At 42.3% G+C, this 14,509-nt stretch overlaps 1 protein-coding gene across 1 annotated transcript in view; it reads left to right on the forward strand.

Moving 5' to 3' along the window:
* LOC102235066 (ubiquitin-associated and SH3 domain-containing protein B-like) overlaps positions 1-3,891 on the forward strand; it is a 46,701-nt gene extending 42,810 nt beyond the window's left edge. Inside the window, exon 14 of the mRNA XM_023351762.1 lies at positions 96-3,891. Within this exon, the coding sequence (XP_023207530.1) occupies positions 96-233 (138 nt within the window). The 3' untranslated portion in view covers positions 234-3,891. The remainder of the gene's footprint in view (positions 1-95) is intronic.
* Positions 3,892-14,509: the final 10,618 nt, after the last annotated feature.

Genomic DNA, 14,509 nt, shown 5'->3' on the forward strand with positions numbered 1-14,509 from the left:
GCCACAATCTGATCTGTGCGTCTCTGCTTAGTTTCAGTTATAAAAGCTGTGGTTGAAATGATGCTAGAAACCTGGATGTGCTGTTTGGTCCTCAGATCCCGTACCTGGGCTTCTGTGCCTGTGAGGAACAGGGAGAGACGGGAATGTGGCAGTTAGTGGACCCTCCTATCCTGCCTCTGACTCATGGACCAAACCACTCCTTCGACTGGAAGGAGACTCTTCTGCAAGAATGACGCCTGCCTGCTCCGAGTCGGTCACAGTGCTCTCCCTGTAACCCGTCCACCTCCACCCGCCCGCCAACAACCAACCCAACAAAATAACTGGAGCTCTTGTTTTCTCAGCCTGTTCAGTAGCTGCTGATTGAGCCAGCAGAGGAAAGGTGAGCAGTCCCAGCAGTGGATTGGCAAACGGTCCCACTCTGCTGGCGTTACGGGGCGACTCAGGACACTGACAGGCTCAGTAGGTTTCTGCTGCTCTGTGTGGAATCTCATGTCAGCACCGCCTCTGGAATTTGGTCAGATCAACATTGCAAACTCTTTCATGTAATTCTTCTCATGTTGATTTATGCTAAAGCATGTTAGCAGGCTAATATGCTAGCTTAGAACTAAAGCTAAAGCTTGAACTTCAACTTCCTAGTATGCAGTTGGGGGCTTTTTATTTTTCCTCGCTCTCTGTTAGTCATGCCACACCAATAGTTTTTACCGGCCTGGGGTCTGGCCACCCCATGAGAATTGACGCCACTGGACATATGTATCAACAAAAGGAGCATTGTCTCCCTGTGTGTGTCCGTGTGTGTGTTGAAATGCAGTTTTCTTATTTTATTTCCGGTCTCGGCAGCTGAGGCTCATCACGGTGGGTCTGGCTGCTCGTGGTTTCAGGTCAGATCTCTGCAAACTGAGAAAGTTTCTCCTGTTGCATAATTAACTTTCTTGTCTTAATGAAACTAAGTCAAACAACAAAGTGGACGTGTCACAACAATCCTAAAAAATGTATCACCCATGTTGATTTTTATGCTTGTTTTTGTTATTTTGTTTTTCAATTCTGCAGACGTCTGATTAGAGGGTTTTTTTTAATGTATGCCAAAAAACATAAAGAGACTGGAACCGTCCTGGTGGTGTAAACAGCAGTGCTCTCCCAAACTGTTGCTACTGATTGTTTTTTGTCCTTCAGCAGCGCTGACGGACTGTAGCAGAGAACATGAGAACGTCTTCATGTTGGGTTCCCAGGAGGCAGCGCGGCCTCCTCCGACCCGTTCAGTGTATTTAATATATAACACACACACACACACACACAGCTTCAACAGCACATGTTGCACTTAGTGACAATCATCCAGTAGCATCTTGATTCTGGCCCAGCAGCGATTATTGTCCAAAGGTTTGGAGTAGCTGTAGTCATAGCCTGAGAAAGGTCTTCCAGTTTGATCTCTATTTATTTTTAAACCTCTTTTTAAAATAAAAAATAATGTGTACAAAGAAAAAAAAACAAAAAACAATTTTAGCTGCATGAAAGAATTAAAGAAGGAGTGTCTCAGGTGTTGCATTTAACACAGGTATTTGCAGCTTTGCATTAACTGACTGTAATGTTGTGCCTCTGAGAGTTCCTGCCTCGTCTCCGTATGTTCTTCATTTCTCGGCTGCAATAGCCGGAGACACAACGAGGACGTTGTGCTGTCAGTTCAACAGATTATCATTTTAATTTTTCTTTTTTTTTTTTTTACAAAATGCTCCAGCTGAAACTTGAATGGATTGTTTGGTTGCGATCCCAGAGTTTGGTTTGAATAGACTCTGAGCCTGGAGTCGTTTCCAGGTTATCCTCAGGTCAGTTTGTGGCTCTGGAGGCTGATCCTGACAGAATGTAGGAGGACATCATTTAGAGGAGCCGTCGACTGGAAGGAGGTTCGACATGATCACGGAGGTTCTGGTCTTCCTTTCTGAACGTTTCAAAAGTAAAAGCAAAGAGTCAAAGTTGAGCCCCGCAAAGCCGACCAGCGAAGCAACAACAGAAAATAAACTGCAGAGACAAATTAAATACAAACATCTCAGGTCCATATTCTGTTTTAAAATAAAAGCATTTCTACTAGTTTAAATAACACATTTCAATCAATTCCAAATGTAATTAGCATAATAAACTGATTTTCTTAAATTAATCCAGTCTTGTAATCTGTATGAGTTTATCAATCATTTCATTTCTAAATCGTTGTTACTGTTCTTTAACCTTTTACAAAACAGGGAGCTAAAACGCCAACTTTCACTTTTTCAGTTTTTTTTAACCATCGACTCCAGTCAAAAGAGGAATATTTCATTTGAGAGATTTTAAAATAAACTCTTAAGTCAGTTCTTTCTAAGTCTTGGTAGTATCCAAGCTCCTAAAAGACTTCACACTCTGCCAAAAACATGCTTTTCATCAGAAAATACCATGAAGGAGGAAAAGGTCTTACTTTTGATCTTCAGTCAGAATCTGAAATTCAGGAACTTCAGAGATGCTCAATGAATTTATATTAATGACCCCTGGACCATCTTGGGATGACAGTTAAATGTCCAAAACATAAATGAGCATAAATTAGAAACTTAAGCCTGGTTCCCCATCATGTTAACCACGTTCTGTCAAAGTTAGAGAATCTTCATAGGTGCAGACAGAGACTCAGCATAATGTACCACGAGATTTTGTAATGTTATTGTTTGCTCATTGCTGTTACATTTGAGTAGCACTTGCTCAAATATGTTAAAAAAACATGTTAGAGTAGCCTGACCGAGCTGGAGATCATAACGTGTATGCTACAGTATCAGAGGCAATCTGATATCTGGGTCATTTAAATGTGATGGATCAGGGAGGTTAAAACATAGCAACTGGTCAGTGATGTAGCATCGGCAAAGATGAAAATGTGAGAGAGCAGGATTTGTATCCTGGCCATTAATAGAACCAAAATGAAATATCTTTCCATTTAGAACCGTCAACAAGTCAATGAAGGACTACGAATGACACCAGGGTGATTATGGTCTTTCACAAACTGGGACCAGTTTTCTGTTTTTTATGTGGAACCTGATCATAACTGTAGACACTCAGGCAGTTAGAAACGGATGCTAAGTGTTAGTTTGACCGACGCTCGTCTCTGCTGGTGTTTTTATCTCCACAAAAAGGGATTCTTTACATTTTTCTAAGCTGATGTCGAAAAAAGACAACTTCGCAATCACAATGTTTCCATCAAATAAGAAACACAATTAAAATCCCACGTAGTCTGTTCACGCAGTGTCTTTAAAAAACATCCAGCGCCACGATCCTCCTGCTACTTCCTGTCGACTTCTTCACGATTTGCGCCAGTGGCAACATCACTGCTGTGGTTCGTGTGACTCATGCGATGCGAAAAAAATGTTGCCATTGCAATAGACTAACTTGGATATGGCCAAAAAATCCACCTCATCCTAGCTCCAAACTTCTTTTTTCAAGAATTCAAAAAAAAGCATGTTTCCATTAAGTTGATTTATTTTAGAAATGTCAAATTGCCCAATTATATGGTCAGTGAAAATGCATGAGTTATAGTTTGCCTACCTGTTGCAGAAAGATGCCATATAACTGTGATTTTTGTGGAAATGTGAATAGATTGTCAGAGCGGCGTAAGACTAAGAGCTAGTTAGGTTTTTTCTTATTTTAGCCGTTTTCCCTGACTAAATAATGGAGACGTGTTTGTTGGATGGAAAGAGGAACATTCATTTATCCCAGGAGGAGAAAAGGAAGAGGAGAACCATGTGAAGAAGACTTGGTGGAAGAAGCCATATTTTTCCTGCATTTCTTATTTATTGTCTGAACATATCAAATGTGTACAGCATATAAAAAAGTTCCACCATTTCAAGCCAAAATATATATGTTAGTATGTAATTAAAAATGAAATGTGCATATGTGTGCAGTTTGTGACTCTTTTTGTCCACTTTTGCAAACACGCAGCTATCAAAGACAAATGGCTACTTTTTAAAAAAAGCTTCCATATTTTCATATGCAGAGATGTCTGGGGGAAAGAAGCAGGGCCAGCATATGATTTTTTTGTGTGTGTGTGACGATCTCCATTTGGTTTTTAAATTGTACTTTTGATCCAGTTGCTATGAAAACAGGCAAACATTCTTTCCTCGGCAATAACTTTTAAGAGAGAAAGCTATCCATTGTTCATTTGTGGTTTTCATCTAACAGTAATTTAACAGCCGGACAGCTTTATCGTTCTGTCTAGTCTGGATATTTCTGCTCTTGCTTCTGTTACAATTATAAATGTATTCACATCCAACCTTTAAATAAAAGAGTACATCATTCTTTGGATACTGAAAAATACAGACTCGCTTCATGATTTCAAAATAAACTGTGTTTATAAGCCATTAAACACAATTGTGGTCGTAATGTGCCAAAATGTTAAAAAGCTCACGGAAAAATGACAATGCACTTTACTGAATGGGTGGCTTTTTTCCCCCACATCAGAAAGGCTACAGTTTCAAAACTAAATAGAAATCCAAGCCAATAAAATAAAGTGCCGTTAACTGTCACTGAACTGATGACTGATGTTTTTATTTAAAATGAATGTGGACGGCAACAGGCAGGAGGAGTTCTGCCAGGCTGAGAGGGAGGAGGTAGGTGGAAACAGGGAGAACTGTTTTAATAATTATTCAAAAGGTCAAATTAAATGTCTAGAGTTAGTTAACAAGGGGAAAAAAGTCATTGTAACGAGTAAACAGAACACAAAACAATTACAAAGATATTTAAAAATTATAGTTTTAAAAAATATTGCTACTTTGGTTAAAAAATAAAAACTAAATAACAACCTCTAACAGCTAGCTTTATCATAAATTGTGTCAATGGAAAGTTAATTGAACAGATAAACTGAATTTCTCCACAGACTGTTTAACTATTAGGTAATAAATGTTTAAATAGAAAATGTAATTATGGAAAACTACACTTCCTCTCAGCTGTTACTGTTATTATTTATGCCATGCTAGGCTAACTATCTGCTGACATTTGCTCTTAGAGTAACTGATGAAACTTTTAAGTGAAGCTTTGAGTGAGAAAGAAATGAAACCAGAATATTTCTGTGTCACAGAAAAACATTGATATGGAAGCTTTTAACTGCCAGAAATAGAAAATGAATGCAGGAGCGGTATCTCTTTAAAACGTGACAGTTTCTCATTATAACAAGGCGAGTCATTATTGTCTTGTTAAAAAGGTATAAAAGGAGCTCCCTTTGACACTCCGTCTCCCCACTCCGTTTCTTCCAGATGACAGCACAACATCCTGTGAGGCTTTGCCAACATAAACAAGTTTTATTTTTTTTATTATGATACAAAACGCTGCTCTTATGCTATTTCCAATCTCTGGCATTTAAGGGCTTCGGTGGTTCAATCATGTCTATGGAAAAATAAACCCTGAGGCACAGTTCAGCCTAAAATTACTGAAACTTTCCGCAGATTTAGTTAAGATGGATTAATATTAAGATTTTTCTAAAATCCTTTTCTTTCTGGAAGTGATATCAGTGTTTGAAGTGGACCAGCCAGAGTCCAGACTTGAAGATGAAAGAGTTCATGTGTCAAACTCAAGGCCAGTGGGCCTAATCTGGCCCACCATTAGTATTTATGTGGCCCTCTAGAACTTCCAAGATAAAAGATAAAGGAAAATTAAACGCTGGTAAAAAAAAAAACGCTGTAAAAGGGTCAATAGAAGAACCTTTTACCTCTGTTATGTTGTGATGACATCCTGTGGATGGAGTTTCAGAAAGGACAGGTGTTTTTAAAGAGACAGAGGCCCAATTTCAAGGAGTTCATATTTGAATTATATTGTATTTTTTTATAACAACTGAAGGTCATAGTTACTTTATTGTGTTATAAAATAGCTCTATGTACCTAGAAAACACATAATACTAACTTTTTAACATTTTAAGAGTTTATTAATGGGTGGTTTTATGAATACAGTCTGCCACAACCAACCCTTGAGAATATTTGTGACCTTAATATGGCCCAAAATGAAAATAATTTTGAAACCCCATAGAGAATCTGTGGAGGGGGCCCAAGTGGGGAAAAAAAGTTTTTTTGTTGCTGTAATCCCAAGAGAATTATTAGTGAGAAGGGTCAACATATTGTAAATGGCATGGGCTTTTTTTTTTTTTTTGAAATTGATACTACTTTTACATTGTTCCATTTTTTTTTTCCAGATATCTGCCTTGCTTCAATAGTACCGTGCTGATGTGTTCTGTGGTTTCAGCAACATGAAAAAGTTTGAACTTTGCGAGACAGATGAATATTGCGTCATGGCGGACGATGCTGAAGAAGACCCGGAGTGCAGTAGATGGCCCACGGCTCCAGACGGCTACATCCCCAACTCCATAATCAGAAGCTGGAGGAAGAAACAAAAAAGTTCCAGCGGGGAAGACTTCTGGCAGCAATTCTTTTCCACCAGTGTGTACGTTGAACTGGGCGAGGAAGAGGAGAGAACTGCTGACGAGGTCTTCTACTGTTATTTCGATGTGGATGAGATCGATATTCCTGCTGAGATGGAAAGGAAGAAGTCAGCAAGAGACAGGTCGCCAAGCACGCGGAAATCAAGCAGAGTGGGAAAAAAAACCCCTGGAAGAAAGGTTTCAGTTAAACCAAAAACAAGTCAGAAGAGAAAGGAGAGCGAATATGGGTCTGATATGCAGCCGAGGAGGAGTCTGAAAACGTCTAGAAGAAGTCTGGTGTCTCAGAAGTCAGGTCAAAAAAGAAGTGGCAAGTAAGCAATAAACACAAAGATGACTTTAAATCCACAAACATGCCCAAATGTGAACTACAATTCAGTCTAGGTGTTTGTGTGTGATAGACTTTCCAAAACAGAAATTGAAGAGGGCAGACCTCTGGACAGGACAGGGCTTGGTGAAGGCGTTGAACTTGGGCTTGGTGAAGGCGTTGAACTTGGGCTTGGTGAAGGCGTCCAACGTCCACTTCAATCTGACTCCATGTTTGATTCAGCAGGCCAACAATTCGACACCAAACCTGGAGGTGAAAGGAATTAATGCTCTTGTGTATGAACATGTATGGTTCCTTACAATACAAACATTTACACTTTTTTTGTATTTTTTGCAGAGGGGCAGCAGCCTTCTGTTGACTATTTGGATGCTGACATCTCAAAGCAAGGTGACATACGAGAGCCCTTCATTTGGCCATCATAGCATAAAGTTGACATCAAAAGCACAGCATTCAGAACAAAAGTTGACTAACTTATTATGAGCTGCAAAATGTTCCCTTCTGAGGACATATTGGGAAGTAAGGGACACTTAAAATGCAATGCCCTGTCATTCAAATTCAAAAATACTTCGTTAGTCCCAAAGGGAAATCAAATGTTGTTGTAACTCAATAATTTAGATTATTCAAAGATCCATTGAAGATGGTGATGGCTGCTGACAGGAAATATTTTCTGTAGTGGTCTGTATTGCACTGAAGCTGAAGAAACCTCTGACTGAAGACAGAAGTCTTGGGCAGGCAGATGAGACCTTCCCAAGATGCCTGGGAAGGACTGTCTCATGACTGTCCTCTTCATGAGACAGTCTCATGAAGAGGAGACTGTCTCCTCATAGACAGGGCTGTCTATGATTTTCTTGATCCTATGAAGGACTCTTCTTTGCATCGTCATCTCCAGAGGTTCCATAGAACCAGAGCAGAACCAGCCTTCTTTATCAGGTTGTTGAGCCTTCTTAGGTCCCTGGCTCTGATTCTGCTGACCCAACAGATGACAGCAGAAGAGATGACACTCTCAGCAACAGATTTATAGAAGATCAGCAGCACCTTACTGCAAACCTTGAAGGATCTTAGCTTCCTCAAGAAGTACAGTCTGCTCTGTCCCTTCTTATACAAGCTTCACTGTTGCATCTCCAGTCCAGTCTGTTGTCAACACGAACACCGAGGTATTTATATTCCTCGACCACCTCTACGTCTTCTCCCATGATGGAAATAGGGTTTGATCTAATCCTGTTCCTCCTGAGATCAAAATCATCTCCTTTATTTTGTTCACGTTTAAAATAAGATTATTGTTCCCACACAAAGCATGTCATGGTGTGCCAACACGCGGCCAATTAACACCAGACACTGATACATTTATACCTGAAGCTAATTAACGATGCCTGGTGGCTTCTCCAAAACATCAACTATTTCCCCTAAATCACTTTGTAACAAGTTAGGCCGTATGTTAATGGTTATTGTCCATTTGGAAGACCCATATGTGCCTAAGATTTAAATTCCTGTCTGATGTCTTTAGATGTTGATTTGATATTTCCACATCATTTTATTTTTTATTTTATTTTATGAAGTGTTCCATACACAGGAGCTCCTCCATACAGTTCCTCCTGAGCAACAGGAGGAACTGGTGCACAGCACCACAGCTCTTACGTAACTCACAGTTGGGAGTTACGTAAGTCTTGCCGCCATACGCCCGATGGTCGCTTCCTGTGGAAGCGACCATCAGGCACCAGTGCCTGATGGTCTTCTCAGGCACTGCAGTTTCCTCACTTTTTCTTCAAATGTAACTTTGACCATAGCAATAAACATTTGAGCTTTAGTTTAATCAAATCACAGGATATGTCTTCAAAAGCTATGGTGTCTGTCCCTGAGTGCATTTGCAAACTGTGATTTGTTTGAGATTTATGAATTTATTTGGCAGGGACAATTAATTTCAATTTATATTTCTTCAAATGTGTGCCATTAGGATTTATATATTTGTAAATGTGTGATGATATTTATGAGCCCTGGACAGTACGAAGTAACAATCCATCTCCTTTGTTTCTCATGTAGCTTTAGATGATCAAACACAGATCAGTACCACAGAAACTCCTTTACCAAAGGCTCCTCCTCCAACTCCAGAGGATAAGAAATTAAAACGGAAGGTGACCTTCCAACTGCCTCAAGATGCAGATCTTCTGCTGTCCACTGATGAATATGACAGTGGAGAGCACAACAAGATGGCGCTCAGTACAAATGTTATGTCACTCTTTAGAAAGCAAAGAGAAACATTCTCTCCTCAAATGAAAAGAGCTAAGATTAGTTCTGGAAGAAGAAAGTCTGGAAGGGAAAGCTTTAGTTCTAGAAGAAGACGCTTTAGTTCTGGAAGAAGAAAGTTTAGTTCTGGAAGGGGAAGCCTTGTATCTAGAGGAAGAAGGATTGATTTTAAAAAGAGAAAGTCTAGCACTAGAAAGGGACAGATAAGTCTTGCAATGGCAATGCATTTGCCACTTGCTCATTTCTCTACAGGAATAAAGAGAGGGACCAGGCCTATCAGAGGCAAATCTCGAGTTACTGTTCCATTGTCCACCACATCCCGGAAGCAGCTCAAAGTCCAACCTGAAAGTCCTCCAGACACTGCTGATGACAGTCTTCCTCCTTTTCTATCCTTCGGCCCTATCAGCGACAATAGGCCCCTTCCTGAATGGAGGAAGAACATGTACAAAGTGATTGCTCTCAAGGGTTTCCGTTCTTCACGGGCACAAAGGCGGTTTTCTATGGAGTATCCAGATGAGTCTACCATTGCATCTAAACTCTCAGCAAAAATCCCCATCCTCCAACAGGGACAAGCTGAAGAATCCCAACAGGAGAAGCAGGAGATTGAATTGAAAAAGAGCACAGAGCCAACTCGCCAACAACCCACCGAAGGGCAGTTTGCAGCAGAGCATCAACAGGAGTCTGCTGGTGCATTTCAGCCCTCAGTAACCACCCCTGAGCTCCAACAGGGTAAAGCTGAAAAATCGAAACAGAAGATCCAATTGAAAAAGAGCAGAGAGCCAACTCGCCAACAACCTGCCAAAGAGCAGCAATCTGCTCGTGCATCCCAACCCTCAGTAACCACTCCCACGCACCAAAAATTGAAACCAGAGATCCAATTGAAAAAGAGCATAGAGTCAACCTACCAACAACCTACTGAAGGGCAGTTTGCTGCATATCATCTAGGGGAACCTCCCGTTCTATCAGAATCTTTAACAGTTAAACCCATTATCCCAAAGCCTCGACCAAAGTTGACAAAGGTGTTGACGACGACAACAGAGCCAACCCAACAACAACCTACCACAGAGCAGTTTACTGCAGAGCATCAACAGGCTTTTAGCCATGCATACCAACCGTCCACCCCCATGCTCCAAAAGGGTCAATCTGAAGCATCCATAAGGTTGGGGCAGGAGATCGAATTGAAGGAGAGCACAGAGCCAGCCCACCAAAGGCCACGTTTATATGGAGAATCCACAGGAGCCTCCCCATATGCAGAAGCCACTCCATATGAAGGAGCTCCCCCATACACAGAAGCTCCCCCACACATGGGAGCTGTCCCACTCATAGGAGCCCAATCATATACAGGAGCTCCCCCATACCCAGGAACTACACCATACGCAGGAGCTCCCCCATACCCAGGAACTACACCATACGCAGGAGCTCCCCCATACCCAGGAACTACACCATACGCAGGAGCTTCCCCATACCCAGGAACTACACCATACACAGGAGCTCCCCCATACCCAGGAACTACACCATACCCAGGAGCTACACCATACCCAGGAACTACACCATACCCAGGAACTACACCATACCCAGGAACTACACCATACCCAGGAACTACACCATACGCAGGAGCTACACCATATCCAGGAACTACACCATATGCAGGAGCTACACCATACACCGGAGCTACCCCGTACACAGGGCCATTCCCTTTTACAGGAGCTCCCCCATACCCAGGAACTGCCCCATATACAGGAGCTGCCCAATCCACAGGAGCACCCCCATACCCAGGAGCTCCCCCATACCCAGGTGCTCCCACACATACAGGAGCTCCCCCATACCCAGGAACTGCCCCATACCCAGGAGCTCCCCCATGCCCAGGTGCTCCCACACATACAGGAGCTCCCCCATACCCAGGAGCTCCCCCATACACAGGAGCACCCCCATACCCAGGAGCTCCCCCATACCTAGGTGCTCCCACACATACAGGAGCTCCCCCATACCCAGGAGCTCCCCCATACCCAGGAGCTCCCCCATACACAGGAGCACCCCCATACCCAGGAGCTCCCCCATACCTAGGTGCTCCCACACATACAGGAGCTCCCCCATACCCAGGAGCTCCCCCATACCCAGGAGCTCCCCCATACACAGGAGCACCCCCATACCCAGGAGCTCCCCCATACCTAGGTGCTCCCACACATACAGGAGCTCCCCCATACCCAGGAGCTCCCCCATACCCAGGAGCTCCCCCATACACAGGAGCTCCCCCATACACAGGAGCTGCCCCATACACAAGAGGTCTCCCATACACAGGAGCCTCTTCGTTACAACTCACTGAAGGGCAATTTGCTGCAAAGTATCCACAGAAGCCTCCCTGTGCATCCCGACCTACAATAACCATGTCCATGCTACAATGTGGCCCAGCTTACACCGCCCTTAGGGAGCTAAGAGTGGTTAAGGATCTAAGGGTGGCACAGAAGAGTCAACTGAAAGACAGCAAAGAACCAACCCACCCAAAGTCAGTTTTCTATACAGCATACACAGGAGCCTTCCCATTCAAACTTCCCAAAGTGCAGTTTGCTGCAGAGCATCCACAGGAGCCTCCCCATGTCAGTTTACGAAAGGATGGTTTGCTACAGAGTATCCCCAGGGGTCTCCCCGTGCCAACCCATCGAAAGGCTGTTTGCGGCACTGAAACAGGAACTTTCCCGTGCCAACCCACAGAAGTGCAGTTTGCTGAGGAGCAACCACAGGAGCCTACTCATGCATCCCAACATTCAAAAACAATGCTGCGGCGGGGTCAAGCTGAACCAACCCAAAGGGTAGTGCAGGAGGTCCAATTGAAAACCAGCTCAGAGCCAGCCCAATGTTCCTTCAGTAAAGTGGTCCCTTTGGCTTCTCGACAAAACTTCATCACCACAAGTAAATGTGGGAAGACACAGTATGGAAAACTGCAGTTTAACTGGATGAGGGGTTCATTAAAGTGAAAACTGATTTGTTTCAAGAAAACAAAGTAAAGTACCTTGTCTGTGTTATCTTTTCTTACATGATTTCTTTGTAAAAGAAATCATGTAAGAATTATTTCTTTATACAATTTGAATCAGCTTAGCTACTTGTTTTACTGCACATGGAATTATTTCTAGAAAATGTTTTCATTCATATGGATGTGCAGAGAGCACCCTAAAATGCTATTTTCCCTCCGGATCTATGGGTGGCACCATAGATCCCATAGATCTATGGATCTATCCATAGTTTGTTTGACGTGGCAACAATTGCTTGCCCTCCAGTGAAGTGACGGGCGAAATTTGTGGATGTGAAATTTTGAGCTGGTACATATAGAGGCGGTATACAAGAACGTTAAAAATAAAAATCTAAACTTTTGTCGATGCTACTTTTGCTGTCGTGTTCCGTGTGTTGGGTTCAACCAGTGTGGGAGAAACCGCTCTCTTTTCGCTGTTGTTCTTCGGTCCCTGTGTTGACCCCATTACTCTTCGCGAGCTTGCAGTTCAATAGTGGCGCTTTTCCATGAGTGTCATAACCTGCTCGGTCTGACCCGGCCTGACCCGGTCTGACCTGGTCTGACCTGGTCACATTCATTCCCCATTGCTCTGTTCTCTGATTTTCTCAGAGGTAGTGCTATCTGTACCAAGCCGAAGCGATATGATTGACAGCTGACCACATTCGTTGACTGGCTCGTGATTACTTCACAGCAAAAGTGCCAAAACCTCATTATAGTGTCGCTGTGGGACCACGGACATGCTGTCCATCAGAGAACTGTTCGGTTTGGAGGAGTGTAATTATCAATGCAGCCACGAGCAGCGCCAGGAACGTATATGTTACGTTTTGGAGGGGAATTACCTTAACTGAGCAGACCAGCTAGAAGCTTCTCGCTCTGGAGAACAGAAGATAAAGAAGAGAGTAACGATGAAGCTGTGGTCAGAGGTCCGTCGAGCTGCAGGTCTTCATAGATTGTATCTGGAGTGTCGCGCGCTTCTGATCGATTCTCTGTAAAACAGCTCATATAATCATGTCAGGGTTGTAACTTTCGGTTTTAATGGCAGCTGCTGTTAAAAAAAGACAGAATTGTCAAATTAATAAATAAAAGAGGTCTTGTGTGGAGTTCTTTTTGTGTGTGTGTCGTTTTTTAAAGTTGTTTTCAGTCAGCAAACACAGGTTTCCAACACATTGTGTGTATGTATCATTTATCATGGCTGATATAAAAGAATGGAAACTGGCAGCAGGGCATAAAAAATGAAAACTTTCTGAAGTGAAGGCTTTCTGGAAAACCCCGTTCTAATGTAAAGTTTGACAGATTACTGGATAAAAGAAATTTCTAGTTGATAGACTGATTTGTTGGCTCAATCAGACGATCACACATAGCAATCTTTGAGAATTTGAAAACATTTGATCTTTTATTTGCCAAAGTTATGAGGGGGGAACCAAATATTTCAGCTGCCTGAAATAATCTGTCCCCCCTCTATAACACGGGAGCTAATTATTTTTTCATAAGGAAATAAGATGCAAATGCAAAGTGATAACATCCCAGCATATAATCTTAAAATTGCAAGACGACTGTATCCACTGATCCACAGTCACCCCAAGGTTTCCCCCAGTGAATTAGAAGCCTTGCGGCCCAACATGCTTCACTTTACTGTTTAAAATAACAAATAATGTTAAACACACTTTATTGACAAATGTTTCAAATCACAAGAAAAACATGTTTTCTGCTATGCTAGGCTGTTATTGCTAGAAAAGTCTGTTGATTAAAATAGAAATTAAAGCTGAAAAAAACATTTATAACCAGCATCACCTATTTATTTATTTTTTTCAATGGGAAGACCCAGGACACGCTGGAGGGACTATGTCTCCCGGCTGGCCTGGGAACGCCTCGGGATTCGCCGGAGGAGCTGGAACAAGTGGCTGGGCAGAGGGAAGTCTGGGCCTCCCTGAAGCTGCTAACCCCACGACCTGACCCCGGGTAAGCGGAAGAAAATGGATGGATGGATGGAAAAATAACACGCTTAAACTAGAGAAATTATACAAGAAACACAGCATCAAACTAACTGTACTGATGAAAACATTAACCCTTACTGAGAAGTATCAAAGAAACAGAGCATAAGAGTACTTTTTTAGGAGGCAGATATGCAGCCGACTTCAGCATAAATCCTACAGCTTACACAGATGGCACCTGGATCAGAGAGAAGCAATTACATTTTGAGCAATGGCTTAGAAATATGGAGCGTAGCATTATATGACGCCATTTCCATTACAATTTGACATAGTTTCACTTAGTGCCACCATCTTCCATATTGAATATCATCTGTTCTCAGAATTTGCCATGCTTTCAAACCCTGGCACCCGAGAACTACCACACACAGATGTTCCTGGTACAGACTCACATTTATGGATAAATCAGTGAGAAAACAGTTACTGATCTACAAATGTCTGCATGTATTTTTAGATCATATATGAGGATTGATAAAGTGAATATATATATATATATATTAGAATAGAAAATACATTTCCAGATCATG

Source organism: Xiphophorus maculatus, chromosome 18 (genome assembly GCF_002775205.1).
Source record: "Xiphophorus maculatus strain JP 163 A chromosome 18, X_maculatus-5.0-male, whole genome shotgun sequence".
Lineage (NCBI taxonomy): Eukaryota > Metazoa > Chordata > Actinopteri > Cyprinodontiformes > Poeciliidae > Xiphophorus > Xiphophorus maculatus.